The 14,145-nt window shown below is 44.3% G+C and overlaps 2 protein-coding genes across 2 annotated transcripts in view; both read left to right on the top strand.

The window, feature by feature from the left end:
- The first annotated feature begins 2,134 nt into the window (after positions 1–2,134).
- Positions 2,135–3,011, top strand: LOC129861785 (interleukin-17C-like). The gene is made up of 3 exons (XM_055932936.1): positions 2,135–2,161; positions 2,309–2,562; positions 2,762–3,011. The coding sequence occupies exons 1-3, from the start codon at positions 2,135–2,137 to the stop codon at positions 3,009–3,011; spliced, it is 531 nt and encodes a 176-aa protein (XP_055788911.1).
- A 1,072-nt stretch (positions 3,012–4,083) lies between these two features.
- Positions 4,084–14,145, top strand: part of tango6 (transport and golgi organization 6 homolog (Drosophila)) — a 37,337-nt gene continuing 27,275 nt past the window's right edge. The window contains exons 1-15 of the mRNA XM_055934342.1: positions 4,084–4,253; positions 4,513–5,171; positions 5,352–5,468; positions 6,449–6,605; positions 6,781–6,887; positions 7,005–7,167; positions 8,795–8,862; positions 8,954–9,066; positions 9,270–9,446; positions 9,699–9,825; positions 9,986–10,180; positions 10,862–11,002; positions 11,143–11,793; positions 12,479–12,536; positions 12,807–12,956. Coding sequence (XP_055790317.1) covers positions 4,202–4,253; positions 4,513–5,171; positions 5,352–5,468; positions 6,449–6,605; positions 6,781–6,887; positions 7,005–7,167; positions 8,795–8,862; positions 8,954–9,066; positions 9,270–9,446; positions 9,699–9,825; positions 9,986–10,180; positions 10,862–11,002; positions 11,143–11,793; positions 12,479–12,536; positions 12,807–12,956 — 2,935 coding nt within the window. The 5' untranslated portion in view covers positions 4,084–4,201. The remainder of the gene's footprint in view (positions 4,254–4,512; positions 5,172–5,351; positions 5,469–6,448; positions 6,606–6,780; positions 6,888–7,004; positions 7,168–8,794; positions 8,863–8,953; positions 9,067–9,269; positions 9,447–9,698; positions 9,826–9,985; positions 10,181–10,861; positions 11,003–11,142; positions 11,794–12,478; positions 12,537–12,806; positions 12,957–14,145) is intronic.

Below are 14,145 nucleotides of genomic sequence, written 5' to 3'. Positions count from 1 at the left end.
AACACAGTGTCGGGTTGGGTCAAAATGATCCGAGGACAGCGGGAGAGTTAATCAACATAGTGCCGGGTCACAGTGTCGGGTCAAAATGACCAGAGGACAGCAGGAGGGTTAAGATTAAATGTTTCCATGTAGGTGACATGTCATGATAATTTACTGAAAGTTAGTAAGGTGGAAATGTGAGCCCAGCTGAACTGGTCCATGGTGCAAGTCTTCTGATTTAACATTTGATTATTGGAAAGTGAAACAGACATTGGAAAGTTCAAGGTACCAGCATTGGAAAGTTCCATTGTACAAGTCTATTGATGTAATATGTTTGCTCTTCGGGGCAGGGATTTGATCAATGGAAAGTTCATGGTACTTGCCCTTATTGGGCTAGACTCATCTTTTCACCGAGCCTTTTCAAAGTTGCAGATGTGAATTTGTATCTCTTAGACATGTTATTCAGTGGCAGATTGATAGTCTAGGGTCAGGTCCATCATGACCAGAATGGATTAGAAGAAACAAACTAGTAGTTTATCTGCATGACAGCTCATTAACTTGCAGATGGAGGGAACTTCTACTTTATCACAAAGAAAACGACCTATTTATAATGAAGCATGTTGACTTCTGACAGTTTACTCTACCATGTGGAGTCCTTTCCAGATTTCTCTTTGCCTATGTATTGGCTTGATGGTGAGAATACCTGGCATTTTGACAATCTCACCCGATAGTTTATTACAATGGACTGATAAGGCATTATTGTATGCCTATCTCTCACTGCTGTACAAACACTAAATTCCCAATCTCGCCCTCAAACCATCATGGGCACCTAATAATCCCCAGTTTACAATTGGCTCGTTCATCCCTCTCCTCTCCCCTGTAACTATTCCCCAGGTCGTTGCTGCAAATGAGAACGTGTTCTCAGTCAACTTACCTGGTAAAATAACGGTAAAAAAATAAAATAAAATAAAAAACACGTCATGCTGTTCAAGAACCACCTTTGTTGGAATGAATTCAATCAGGAAAAACACAGATTAAAAATACTTTTGGGAATCTGTGGCATCGACTTGCTCAGTGTGAACTGCATTGTTGGTTAAGGGCTTGTAACTAAGCATGTTACGGTTGTATTCGGCGCATGTGACAAATACAATTTGATTTGATTTGATGGTAGTGAAGGAAAAGGTTCAGATGGGGGTTCAGATGGTTTTGCTTTATCAAAGTAGATTATTTAGAAGCCTTTTGTCACAAAAGCACAAACATACACTCCTGTGTCAACTAAAAATGTGGGACAAATAAAACAGTTTATCACTTGAGAAGAGCTGGAGAAAAAAAGCAATACTTCACATCACTGTCAATTTGTTCTCTATAATCATACACTTGAAAAAAAAAATAACTGTTGAAGTGGCTGTCCTGATGAAAACCATTGATTGCATCAGAGTGGGAAGACCCATGCTGCAGGAGAAAGTTGTGGTCTTGTAGGAAGGCTGATGAGGTTGCCTAGTGAAGCAGCTGTAATGAGAATTTAAGCATCATGCTCTGATGAACAAAGCAAAATCATCAACAAAGCAAAAGCCCATTGGTCTAACAACTAAATTAGCCATAATTTAAACATATATAATTGTATGTTACATTTAATATTAGTAGAAAACTGTGAAAAGGTGTAGTAGGATAAGTCACAATTAGGCTACATTTATAGATGGATGCAGATCGAATCAGTTTTAGCGTTGTATGTGTTAATGAACAGTTTTGTTACATTTCTTCATAATTCCTAGCTTCTGTCTTGACTGAGAACATATCAGTAAGATTACTGTCAGTCATAAATGACTAGGGGATGCAGGTTGTCTGATATTAGATCTGTCGTCAGCGTAAATATAGTAATTACATCAGATAAAAAAATCTATATGTGTATAAGCTATAGTATAAATCACATGAGCTCATATAAATGAATTTAATAACAGGTGATGTAATCTTAATGTAGACACTCACTGTAGGAAAGAGGATGCAGGGAACTCAATATTCCATTTCCTCCTACATGTGGATTTCCCCAAGCAGATTGTAGACTTGCCTATAAATTGTGTAGGAGCATGGGCATGATGGCACAAACCGAGCAAAATCACCTGGGCTCCTCTACTACCAAGATATTTGATATTTTAACATGCCAGGCCAATTCAAGATTATGCAGGTAAGTGAGAGATTGACTGCCCTGATGGAATGAAGTATATACACCTCGATTCATGTTGGGTTGCCTTCTGATCCATCATTATGGATAGGCCTTACTCAAATGGCAATTTCCAAATTTCCATTAATTTATTTCATCATTCCTTTGCAGACTCTAATTTTACTTGGACTTGTTATTGCTAAATGTACATGGACATCAGAGGCACACAAGTTTAAGAGATGCTTCAGTACAGAAAAACTGGAGCATAGAGCTCTCAAGATCCTTCACCGAAACCGGTACCAGACAGATGTTCATATTGATGAAACACAGTATCACAAACTGGGTATGAAGAAGACCTGCCCCACTGTGCTTCGTTCACAGTCAGTAGACTACAACAATCGTTCAGTCTCCCCCTGGCGGTACAGGTAAGGCATCTCTTTCTACTCGAAGTAAATACCTTTTGATAGGTCGAACATTGTTTTAGCCGTGCATCCATAATATTATCAGTCTGACAGTAACATCATTTGAGTAAATGTGAATGCCATATGGTTGGGAATTACATTTTCGAATAGCATTGATTAATAATTGGATATTTGGATAACTGAATTGCCACTTTTCCCTTAGCATCGATAGCGTGGAGGGACGATTCCCTGAAAAGATTGTTGTTGCTGAATGTCTATGCGAGGGATGCCTCATCATTAAAGGGCCCGGACACCACGGGGCCCAACATCATGCATATAACTCTGTGCCTATAGAGCAAACCCAGATGGTTTTGATGAAGACCGTATGCCTGAACAACCCAGAAAAATACTCACTTACATCACACTTTGTCAAAGTGCCCGTTGCCTGCACCTGTGTTAGGAGTAGGATATGATTGCCTCTCATAGAGGACATTTTTTAGACAAACTGTCGTGACATGTTTCACATTTTGTTGTTTGTTTTTAAAATGCACTTACGCTATTGAAAGTATTGCACTTAATATGCTTATGGATAATAAGCTATCGAGAATACATGCATTTCTATATGAGACAAAATTATTTGTGTACAATATTTATGTTGCAAGATTGTATTTATTTAATGATCTATTGACTATTTATTGAACTAGCTATGTTCTAAATGTTCTAAAGCTCTATTTATACATGGTTTTTGGTGACTTTTGTTAATAGGCCTGCCTATTCCTTTCAACATTCATGTGTTCTTCTGTTGCTGTTTCCCAGCTGCGCCGGTCTAAGGCACTGCATTTCAGTGCTTGGGGCATCACTACAGACACCCTAGTTCGAATCCAGGCTGTATCACAACCGGTCAAGATTGGGAGTCTCATAGGGCGGCGCACAATTGGCCCAGCGTTGTCCAGGTTTGGCCAGTGTAGGCGGTTATTGTAATTAAGAATTTGTTTTTAACTGACTTGCCTAGTTAAAAAAAGGTTAAATAAAAATAAAATAATAATATATATATCTAAATATCCATGGATATTGATTGGTAGTGATGCATTTATAGAAATGTAGCATCATTTATGGGATTTTATTGTTGATTCCTTAATAAAGATTCCTAATGAAATATCTGCCCCTCTTGCTTTATTTAGTCCAGCCTACACATTCAAGAATGACAGATTTTCTATACACTTGACCAATAAGCTTGACCACTTGATCAGTAGACAAGGTTAATTCATTTAGGATTAAATATTGATTTAGCTTCATGGTGGTCATAATGTATAATAACGTTATTACATAGGCTAAACAAAAAAACGCGCAATGGAAAGCGCTGCATTATTACATTAATAGCCATACATGTTTTTTTTTTAGATTTGAGAATCAGCGCAGTTGAAGTCCCTGATCTATAGCCAACATCATGGCAGCAATTCCTTCTAGGCATCCGCCATTTCTTTATCCCTATTTTATGCTTTCAAATCTATGAAATTATGACCAATCGGATGCACTCCTGAGCTACCCACAATATTACGTATACTTTCGGCGACAACTGTTTTTAGTAGCATGGCTAAAAATGAGTAGCGGGTCTTGAAAAGAAAACTGCAGGACCTCTGCTGTAGCGAAATAAAACATAAATATGACTTCAGCCATACTGTCTGCACTTAGTGTCCTCACTAAACCTATCGGAGGTAAGTTAACATTCAGTGTGATTTAGCTAAATACGTTCCTCATTAACATATATGTGTACAGTGCTAGCTAGATTAGCCACATATGATACGGGAACCCTGTCTTACGTTTAATTTGATCCGCTATACTGCATTTCATTTTATCCATGTCAGAAGAAAACGCGCTGTTACTAGCTAGCTTGGTAAATCAGCTCAATCAATGGGCTTTGACTAAATTTGTCTGGATTTATGTGTGTCTGCTGACCCTATATGTCCCCTCCAGAGACCACAGTGCATGGTACTCAACACACTGAACAGGAGGCACTGATGGCTGCACTCCAAGCCAACCAGGACCTGCTGGAGGAGCGTCTGCAGGGGGAGAATGGCCTGTACGAGGTGCGCAGCCTGCGGGAGGAGGTGAGGGCAGGGGTGCCCTGGATCTGCACCGATACAGAGGACGTCACATGGAGCTTTGTCCAGGAGTGTCTGTTGCTGTTGCTAAGCCTGGCCCGTAACCTCACTCTCCAGCTAGAGCTCTTCAACCAAGCCCCCAGTCCTGCTATGTCCAGACTGCGGACCCCTGAGATGGCCCCTCCTCTGCCTCCTGACGTGCTGAGCGTGGCCCAACAGAAGACACTTGGTGCAGCTCTTCAATTCGTTGTCTCCCTGGGCCTCTGCCCCTACCTGGCCCTGGGGGTGGGGGTGCCCCTGGGGCGCAGGTCAGCATTTGGGAAGTTGGTGGAGGGGTTGGTGTGTCATGATGTGGCCCCTGTCCCTGAGCGCCGTCTCCTGACCACCACTGCTGTTCTGCTGGAGCTGTGTGTGCTGTCATCACTGGCCACCATGGTCTACACTCGCCACCTGGGAGATGTCATGGCAGCGCTATGCCAGCTAGGATACCGCCCCCACCGCCCAGAGAAAGGCACCACTAAGGAAGAGAAGGTAATTCACTGTTCCGGCCTGACGATGTTGAATATGAATGGTATTATTATAACTTGATATCATGGATTTGGATATCAGTTTGATAGGATTGTCATAACACCCTTTTGCCACTAGATGGTGGAAGTATTAAGCAGAGGAACAAGCAGGCTCACTCTTTTGATCACTCTTTTGATAATGTAGGAGATCAGTAAGGAGGAACGCAAGAACTGCAGGAAGGCTCTTCAAAAACTCTTGGGGAAAGTCTACCAGCCAATCGTTATCAAAGAGCTGCTTATTCTCCAAGGCGGTCCCAAACAGGTAGAGCGCAGTGAAGTATCTGTACACCATTACATATCAGTATGTTTTCCTCTATGTACTTGTATATGGTGCTGTGTCTGTCTACTCTGGTGTAACCGAATGTAGCAGGCCTAAAGAAACACCTGAGTGGCCTTTCTTTCTTTTTGATCATAACAAGAGAGAAAAAACTGTAGAGGGAGATTCTCTAATGTACTATTCATCCAATCCAGTAAATGTGGAGGAGGAGTTAAGATGGAGTATCAACTTGTTAACGTCTGAAAGCGGAAATCTCGCCACAGGCTCTTTCCATTTTTCCTGAAAACTGTAAACATCTGGTTGTTTTTGACCCTGCTGATGGTAACTCTGGTATGATCTTCAAAGAGTATCTTAAAGGTCCAATGCAACTGCTTTATCTCAATATCAAATTATTTCTGGGAAATAATTAAGTACCTTACTGTGTTTTCAATTCAAATGGTAAAAAATAAACACAAATAGCTTCTTAGTGTAAAGGAAGTCACGATGCTTGTTTAGCGAGTACCACTTCCTCCCGAATCGGGCCATACCTGGCGCAAACTCGGGACCCCTGCCTTGCTAGCACACGTGACCACCCTCCTCAAGCATCTTACCAGCTTGCACTGACCTGGCATCTGGCGCCGGTCTTTTTAAACAGTGGGGACACTTCAGGCTGAGGAGTAAGTTTCACACATCCCCATGTGCTACATTAGCAAAGAGCATTTCTCAAGCAGTAATTTTGCTAGGACTGTCTGGGAGTGGTCTGAGTGGGGAGGGGATACTGAAAACTCTCTGTTATTGGCAAAGAGGTTTAGAACTCTTTCTTACTAGTTTATTAACTAAGGTCAACATGCAAGGCAAAATTCCAAACAGCTCTTACACTAAAAGGGCATTACTTACTTAGCTATCTTAAGATGAATGCACAAAGTCGCTCTGGATAAGAGAATCTGCTAAATTACTCAAATGTAAATGTCTCTCTGCCCTTCCAGGCCCCTCCAGGCCCTGGTACTAGTGGTGGCAATAGGAGCCCTCTGAGCCAGGCTCCCCCATGGCTGAGGCGTCTGTGTGGGCAGGTGCTGTCTGAGAGGCTGATGCAGCCCAATGGAGTCCAGTCTGTGGTGAGGGCTATCCTAGAGGGAGGCGCAGGTGAGCTCAGCTGGAGACGTAGGGGGAACATTTAGAAAACCCTGGCCATGAGATGGGCAAGAAACATCTACCAAACACTTAGGTATTATCAGTTGTGATGAGTGACACATAAGTGTCATTCTTACCTGCTTTATAATTATGCAGTTTCACTTTTTGTTCCCTCTCTCTCTAATAGGAGGAGAGTCTGATTGGAGGAAATGTGATGGTGTAGCCAGGATCCTAGCAGCCTGCCCTCAGCAGTCTCTATCTTCAGACAGCTACTACAGTCAGGTTTGCCCCCAGGTAAACCTGTCATGTTTTTAAAGATTTATGGAAATTTAACTTGCTGTACATACCGGCATAAAAGTCATGATCATTTCTAGATTCATTCTGGTAATAATATTCTGTCATAATGGTCAGATTCTGGAGCTTCTGCACTTCAGAGACAAGCTGACAGCTCAGCAGTTCCAGCGTGTGGCCACCAGGGCGGCTCTCACCATGGTGCAGGACTGCCCAATGTTTGCCCTGCAGTACCTGCTCACTCCCCTCTTCAGCTCCCTTCACCGCTGTGGCCGGATGACAGGTCAGTGCAAGCTGTGCAGTATCTCTGAGAGAACAAATGTACTAATTAGTTACCTAAACTATATATGCAAAAGTATGTGGACATCCCTTCAAATTAGTGGATTCAGCTATTTCAGCCACACCCGTTGCTGACAGGTGTATAAAATCAAGCACACAGCCATGCAATCTCTATAGACAAACATTGGCAGTAGAATGGCCCTTACTGAAGAGCTCAGTGATTTTCAATGTGGCACCGTCATAGGATGCCACCTTTCCAACAAGTCAGTTCGTCAAATTTCTGCCGTGCTAGAGCTTCCCCGGTCAACCGTAAGTGCTTTTATTGTGAAGTGGAAACATCTAGGTGCAACAACGGCTCAGCTACATGCTGTAGCGTGAAGGGAAATCTTAAAACTACAGCATACAATGACATTCTAGACAATTCTGTGCTTCCAACTATGGCAATAGTTTGCTCCCGAGCACAAAGAGAGGTCCAAACAGAAATGGTTTGTCGAGATCGATGTAGAAGATCTTGACTAACCTGCACAGAGCACTGACCTCAACCCCATCAAACACCTTTGGGATAAATTGGAACGCCGACTACTGGCCAGTCCTAATCGCCCAATCTCAGTGCCCAACCTCACTAATGCTCTTGTGGCTGAATGGAAGCAAGTCCCTGCAGCAATGTTCCAACATCTAGTGGAAAGCCTTCCCAGAAGAGTGGAGGCTGTTATAACAGCAAAGGGGGGACCAACTCCATATTCATGCTCATGATTTTGGAATGAGATGTTCGAGCAGGTGTTCACATACTTTTGGTCATGTAGTGTATGTTGGTTTGTTAAAAATTACAACTTCTGTTGGCTATATAACTGAAAAATAACCACCACTGTTGTTAGCTTGCAGAGCTGATTGCAGCTGCTCACCGCTTTCTATCAAATGATTTGGTCTGTGCATCAGGGAAATTGACACTGCTGCAGAGATGGACTCCGCTGGCTTTTAATTAGAGTCTGCCGGTCAATGTCCTTACCACTCTGAAAATGACACTTGGTATTTACTTGTGTGTGTGCGTGCCTGCGTCTGAATATGTGCCTGTGTGTGTGCACGTGTGTGTGTTTTGGGTTTGTTTGTGTGTACATGTATGGGTGCCCATGCCTGTGTATGTAAATTGTGGTATTGCTTGAGGAGCACTCCGTAAAGTTGGGCTAATTGAATATGGATGTCCCCCTGCTGTTAACAGGCCTGTGGTCTGGCTGCTGCTCTGACAGATAGGACACAGACACAGCAAATCTGCATCAGCAAAGAACTCCTCATTTATCCACTTAACCAACACAGGACACATCTACCCTATGAGACTCATCCTTAGCCTCTTTCTGTTTTGTGTTTTGAATAGTATCTACGTTTTATTTAAATCCTGCCCCAGTTACTATATTTTTTTAACTTGTATTATGTGTGTGTGAAAACAATTATCCTCTATTCTGTAGGTATTGTCCCTCGCTGAATTCAGCGGGGGTTTTTTAGCTAGCGAAATTCTGGCTCACGATTAAAGATGTCTGCTGGCTGTAAGTGCTTGCTTACGTGATGCTGAACATGAACCTCTAAGTTCAGACACAGCTTGGGTGGCTCCAGGCACTGAGTATGTCTGTATTTGTCAGGGGAGGGTCAAACCCAGGTCACAGTGGAGGAATGGGAGCTGACGCGCTGTGCGGAGGACGTGTTTAAGGTGAGTGGAACACAGACGATTAACTCAACCATGTATAGGCCAAACCTAGAGATTTACTGTATCACTCTCTCCTTCCATCTCTATCTCTCAGATCTGTGTGGTGGGGAACAGCCCGTCTGCTCCTTTGCTGAAGGCTCTGGGAGAAGTGATTCCTGTTCTCTTCGATCTGTACTGCTTCACCAAAAAGAATGCTTCCCACCTACGGTCAGTTCTCTGTTATTGAAATGCTTCAACTGCTGAGTATTTCTCTATCTGGCTATTACTATATAGTCTCAAGAAGCCCTATTTGTGATGGTCACTTCAGCGATATAACAATGGTTTCACCTGTATCTTGTCGTGGATCAGTCTCTGCTTTTTAGGTCGTTTCTAACTTTTCCCTGTGTATGTGTATGCTGTGTGCTCCACAGCGCCCCCTGTCAGGAGATCCTGCTCTGGTACTTTGGCAAATCTGAGCTTCCTGTAGCCCTCTCAACCCTACAGCAGCTGTGTGCCATGGATGGAGGGGCAGGCGGGGTGGCCTCTGGCTTCCACTTCACCCCTGGTAGTGACGGAGGGGCACAGCTTAACCCCTCAGAGACCATCAGGTGACTGGCATTCAACATCACACAATTACTGGTCTCCAATGCTCCCATATGAGAAGAAGATGCTAGTAAAGCCCCTTCATTGGGCGGAGGGGTTGTTATCACTGATCTGATGACTGGGATTGATGGATGTAATGTAGTGGAAACTGCAAGTACACCTATCCAGTCATGTTAGAAAAAAAAATTTAAATATACAATCATGCCCCAAGTCTCTCCCATCATGTGTGTCGGTCTCCTCTACCCTTCATGTCTCAGTGATGAGGATGATGCTCTGTATGAGAAGGTGTCTGGGGAGCAGTGGAGGGTGGAGTGTCTGGCCCAGCTGCTGGCTGAGATGAAGGATAGTGACCTGCCTGGAGACTTCTTCCTGGAGCTGCTGCAGGTAGCTAATGTACCACACACCGAGACACAGACAGACACAGAGACACAGACACAGACACAGACACAGACAGAGAGGCAGCCTATGGCTTTGGCCAGTATTGTCCTGCTGCGTTCCCCAGATGGGGTTGGTGTGTAAATATGGACGCTCTCTTCCCTGGTAGGCGCTGACTTGCTGGGCTGCAGAGGAGGAGGAAGAGGAGCAGGAAGTGGACACGTCAGCCATGACACTACTGCAGCTGGAGCAGCATCTGTTAGGGAAAGTCACGGGGAGGGGTCAGAAGCTGGCCCTACTGCAGGTGCTGGCTGTCATGTGTGAGGGCCTACCACACACTCTACTGCTACGCAAGCCAACCCAGGTAACTACTGGTATACACCCCACAGCTAAACTCAATAACCTTGCTCCTGTTCAAGATTGGATCATGTCAGATGCCAACAGTTGATTGACTTGAGTATTTGTTTTTCACTGCTTAACTATTTATTTCCAGCTCTAAATTTTCATTCTCCCATCATTTATGTTATTATCTCAGTTAATGTTCACCATCTTTCCGCTTATAGTTTTGTGATGAGCTTTTATCAAACTTTAACTTTAAGTCTTTCTGTCTCTCCCTCCGCATCAGGGCTTTACAGAACACTGGTCCTCTGGGCCTCCTTATTAAGGAATGAGGGCATGATGAGTAATACTTTAAGAGCTCTAAGAATAGTGTGGTCTATCTCTGATTAGGTAAAAGACCCAGGGCTAGTGCTGTGCCATTTTGCCAGAGGAAAACCATTCACTCTCAGATTAGGAAACTTCTGTGATAAACTGTCTTCACTTCAGTTGATAAGCAGTATTTTTAGCCATTTTATCTTGAGGGCCCTCAGCCAGGGGTTTTTGCAGAGACATTTTAAAACTTTTTTATGTTTAAATCTGTGGGTGTGAGAATTTAATAGCACTAGTTAATATACACCTCTTGGTAGGAAATGTGTGGTTTGTATACATGCAGCTGTCTGTCCGTCCGTCTTGTAACTGATACGTCTGTCTGTGTGTCCTGTCCTAGGTGGTGGAGTTCATCATGGCCATGCTGCAGAGGACCTGTGTGGGTTTGGACCAGGTCCGGGCTGCTGCAAGTCCAGTTGAGACCCAGACACTCAGCATGGGAATGGGCCTGGTGGCCACTCTGCTGTCAGGACCCTCACCGGTACTGCACACAGCTAGGGAACACACACCATTCTATTCAGGCAACAGGCTTTACCTTTGATACTACTGTAATTGAGTATGGTATCATACTGTATGATATGTGGCATTTTGTTTTGATGTCTCTCTCTCTCCTTGTCGCAGCTGAGTGCTGAGGACTACTCCTCAATGTCCCGGCTCCTCCCACCTCTGAAGGAGATTTCTCAGAGGCACCCTGAGGTGGTCATCCAGGAGCTGGCCTCAGACCTGCGAGCCGCCATTGCCACACACGGTGCCTACCAACCTGACAACGTGACACGAGCCACTCAATATCAAAGTCCCAAAATGGACAATAACGTGCCTACTAAGAAAAACTTCAAGACACAAACAAGTCCCTCGCAAGTCTCCCAAACAAGACTCTACTCACCCACCCTTCATAACAACCCCAGCACACACACTACTCAAACGCCTAACACCCGAGCCCCAATTCAGACCTGTATCCCCAACCTTAGAACACAGAGCAGCTCTGGTGATAGTCTGGCCCAGAAAACTTATCTATCCCAGAGGGTGTCATCTGGGGCTGGCCAGGGTCCTGCAGGGGTGTCTGCTCCTGATGGGGGGCAGTCAGGTGGGAGGGGTGGCAGCAGTAGCAGCAGTGAGCCCTCCAGTGGCACCCCCAGTAGGGCCTTCTCAGACTGCCTGCTCGGGGCATGTGATCCTGAGGTCCCCACCAGAGCAGTGGCCCTGAGAACCTTAACACGGGCCATACAGAACGGAGACAGGGAGGCTCTTCAGAATCAGGAGAAAGTCCTCACGGTGAGTAGAGTGGTAGAGAACCAGTAGATATTGCATGTAGCTAATAGAATATGACTCAGTGGTCTGACTGTGTATCAACCAGGGGACCCATTGCAGTCATGGCAATGGGTCAATAGGTTCCCTCTGATTCAGTGTTATCTATCTTTCTACCTCCATCGCTGACTTCCAGGGTCTCAATCTCCCTTGAGAGGGGTGTTCCTCTAACACCGTAGCCTCACGCAGGCCCTGGAGGCGTGGACAGTAGCAGCAGAACCAGTCTCTGTGGGGGCTACTATCTGTTTGGGTGGAGAGGATGTTTAATAGATGAGGGGAGTTGATCAGAGACCCTGGGGGAATGCAGTGTGGTCTATGGGGACTTGTTAATCTGGTTGAGGGGACTGGATTATCACACTGGGTCTGGATCTCATTTAGTATTCAGTGTAATGAGCACCCCTTCTGTGTGCACCTTCCACGACCCCCCCCCCCCCCCCCTCTCAGCCTAGGGAGTCCAGTACCTGGTGGGGGGTGGGGATCCTCTTTAATCTTCATCCTATTGTACTTCTCTTTGTGTTGGGTTGTTTTGGGACAAATTATAAACACTATGAAGAAAATGATGTAGTGGTGTAATTATAATTTTTATAGGATGTCAGATGGGAACGTTGAGCAGCTTTGGTGTAATGTGTCCTGTAATGGCTTTGTCTTCCAGCTCTTCCTGGAGAACTTGGAACATGAGGACACGTTTGTGTATCTGTCAGCCATTCAAGGTAGGAAATCGATGGTCTCCAGGTGATGCTTAACCTTACATGTGTAAACCTTTGGTCTTTTACTTTAGTTTTGTGGGGTGATATTAACCTTTGGCTTCAGCTAGCTTTCCTTTAGCAAGTATAACTAGGATACAACTGTTGTATCTCGTCTAATTTGCCTTAGAAACTGGAATGACATTAACTTGCAGTGGCATCTTCTTCATGGTATATAGGTTTTGCTGGGCTTAGAGTTTCTCAGTGACCCATTCTGTGTCCCTCTCCTCCCTGCAGGCCTGGCGGTGTTGGCTGACTTCTTCCCTGAGAGGATCCTGCTGCGGCTGCAGGAAGAGTACCAGAATGGTCCATCCTCTCAGAAGGAGAGGTCCCTGGAGACACGGCTGAAGGTTGGAGAGGTGCTGATGAGGGCTAGCAGGGCTATGGGTGAGTGGACTATTATCAACACAACTAACTGACCTACTAAAAACCTGCTCACCACACATCCTGGGAGAGGCTCCAGCAATAGACTCATTAACTCAGTGAGATTATTATCTTTTGGTGTGTAGATTTGACCACACAGAGAAGGAAGCGCCTGCAGCTAGCCTCAATGACACAGTTTACTAGGTTTTGACAGGTTCATAGGCTGTTTTGTGATGTGTAGGAATGATTGTGAATTTGCTTACTCATGTTAGTGTTTCCATTTTAATTATGCATACATGTGTGTTGGTCTATGTTAACGGTGTATGAGGCCCAATTATTATAAAGTCATAAAACGGTCGTAAAACAGACAGTACATGCTTGTTCCACACTGAGGGGACTATATCGAAACCTATCCCTCTCTGTTAGAATTCCTTGTTTGTGGTTTTTCCCTCTCCCTGGTTTTGTCTGCCAGATCTCGATAGTACCATTTTCCCGGGACAAGTGAGGGGTTATTCGGCATTCCCCCTTCCCCTCCCTTATCTTGGATGTGAAAGGCACCCAGACAGACCAGCGACGGTCTCTAATTGGCCCTGCTCCACTAGCCCAACAGAACATCATCTCAGCTGGTTTGTCACCCCATTAGATACCCACAGGAATCTTTTGTCACTCCTCTGGATCATTCTCCCCTTTCTTATGCATCTGGGAAAATACCCCCGTCCGCCAAACCCTATATTCTGAATCGAACCATATTAGCACCCCATCTTATTTTTGTAGCACCCCATCTTATTTTTGTGTCCCCCCACGTACTACAGATGGGCATTTGAAATTACTTGACTATTCAAGTAATATCATTATATTTTTCTGGGATAGTCAGAATGCAAAATCATAATACAGAAATTGCTCTACAATGCAAAATGATGGCAGAGGTCACCAGCGGACCTTTTCTCAGGTAGTTTTGGCTAACAGCAACAGTGAAAGAGAAGTCTGATTTTCGCCATGATAGAACTGATTATAATACAAAAAGGTTTTCTGGTGAGTATTTTGTATTGATCTGTGCCAGGTCCTGTGGAAACTCTGTTAGGTGTGCACCTGTAATTGCTATTTGAAGTGCGGAACATAGCATACCAATGCTATGGAGGGATAAAAACAAAGTTTACATTTAAAATACAAAAATGTAAGAATTTATAATGTTATGCTCTATCCTTGCAGGTAA

The sequence above is a fragment of the Salvelinus fontinalis genome, chromosome 9, assembly GCF_029448725.1.
Source record: "Salvelinus fontinalis isolate EN_2023a chromosome 9, ASM2944872v1, whole genome shotgun sequence".
In the NCBI taxonomy this organism is placed as follows: Eukaryota; Metazoa; Chordata; class Actinopteri; order Salmoniformes; family Salmonidae; genus Salvelinus; species Salvelinus fontinalis.
Note: the sequence above shows the minus strand (reverse complement) of the source record. Positions and strands in the feature narration are given on the sequence as shown.

Bases quoted from the DNA above. Each gene is read 5' to 3' on its own strand.
- LOC129861785 (XM_055932936.1), top strand. From the start codon at position 2,135: ATGCCAGGCCAATTCAAGATTATGCAG. The intron at 2,162-2,308 runs GTAAGTGAGAGA...ATTCCTTTGCAG, and splicing joins GCCAATTCAAGATTATGCAG to ACTCTAATTTTACTTGGACT. The intron at 2,563-2,761 runs GTAAGGCATCTC...CTTTTCCCTTAG, and splicing joins GTCTCCCCCTGGCGGTACAG to CATCGATAGCGTGGAGGGAC.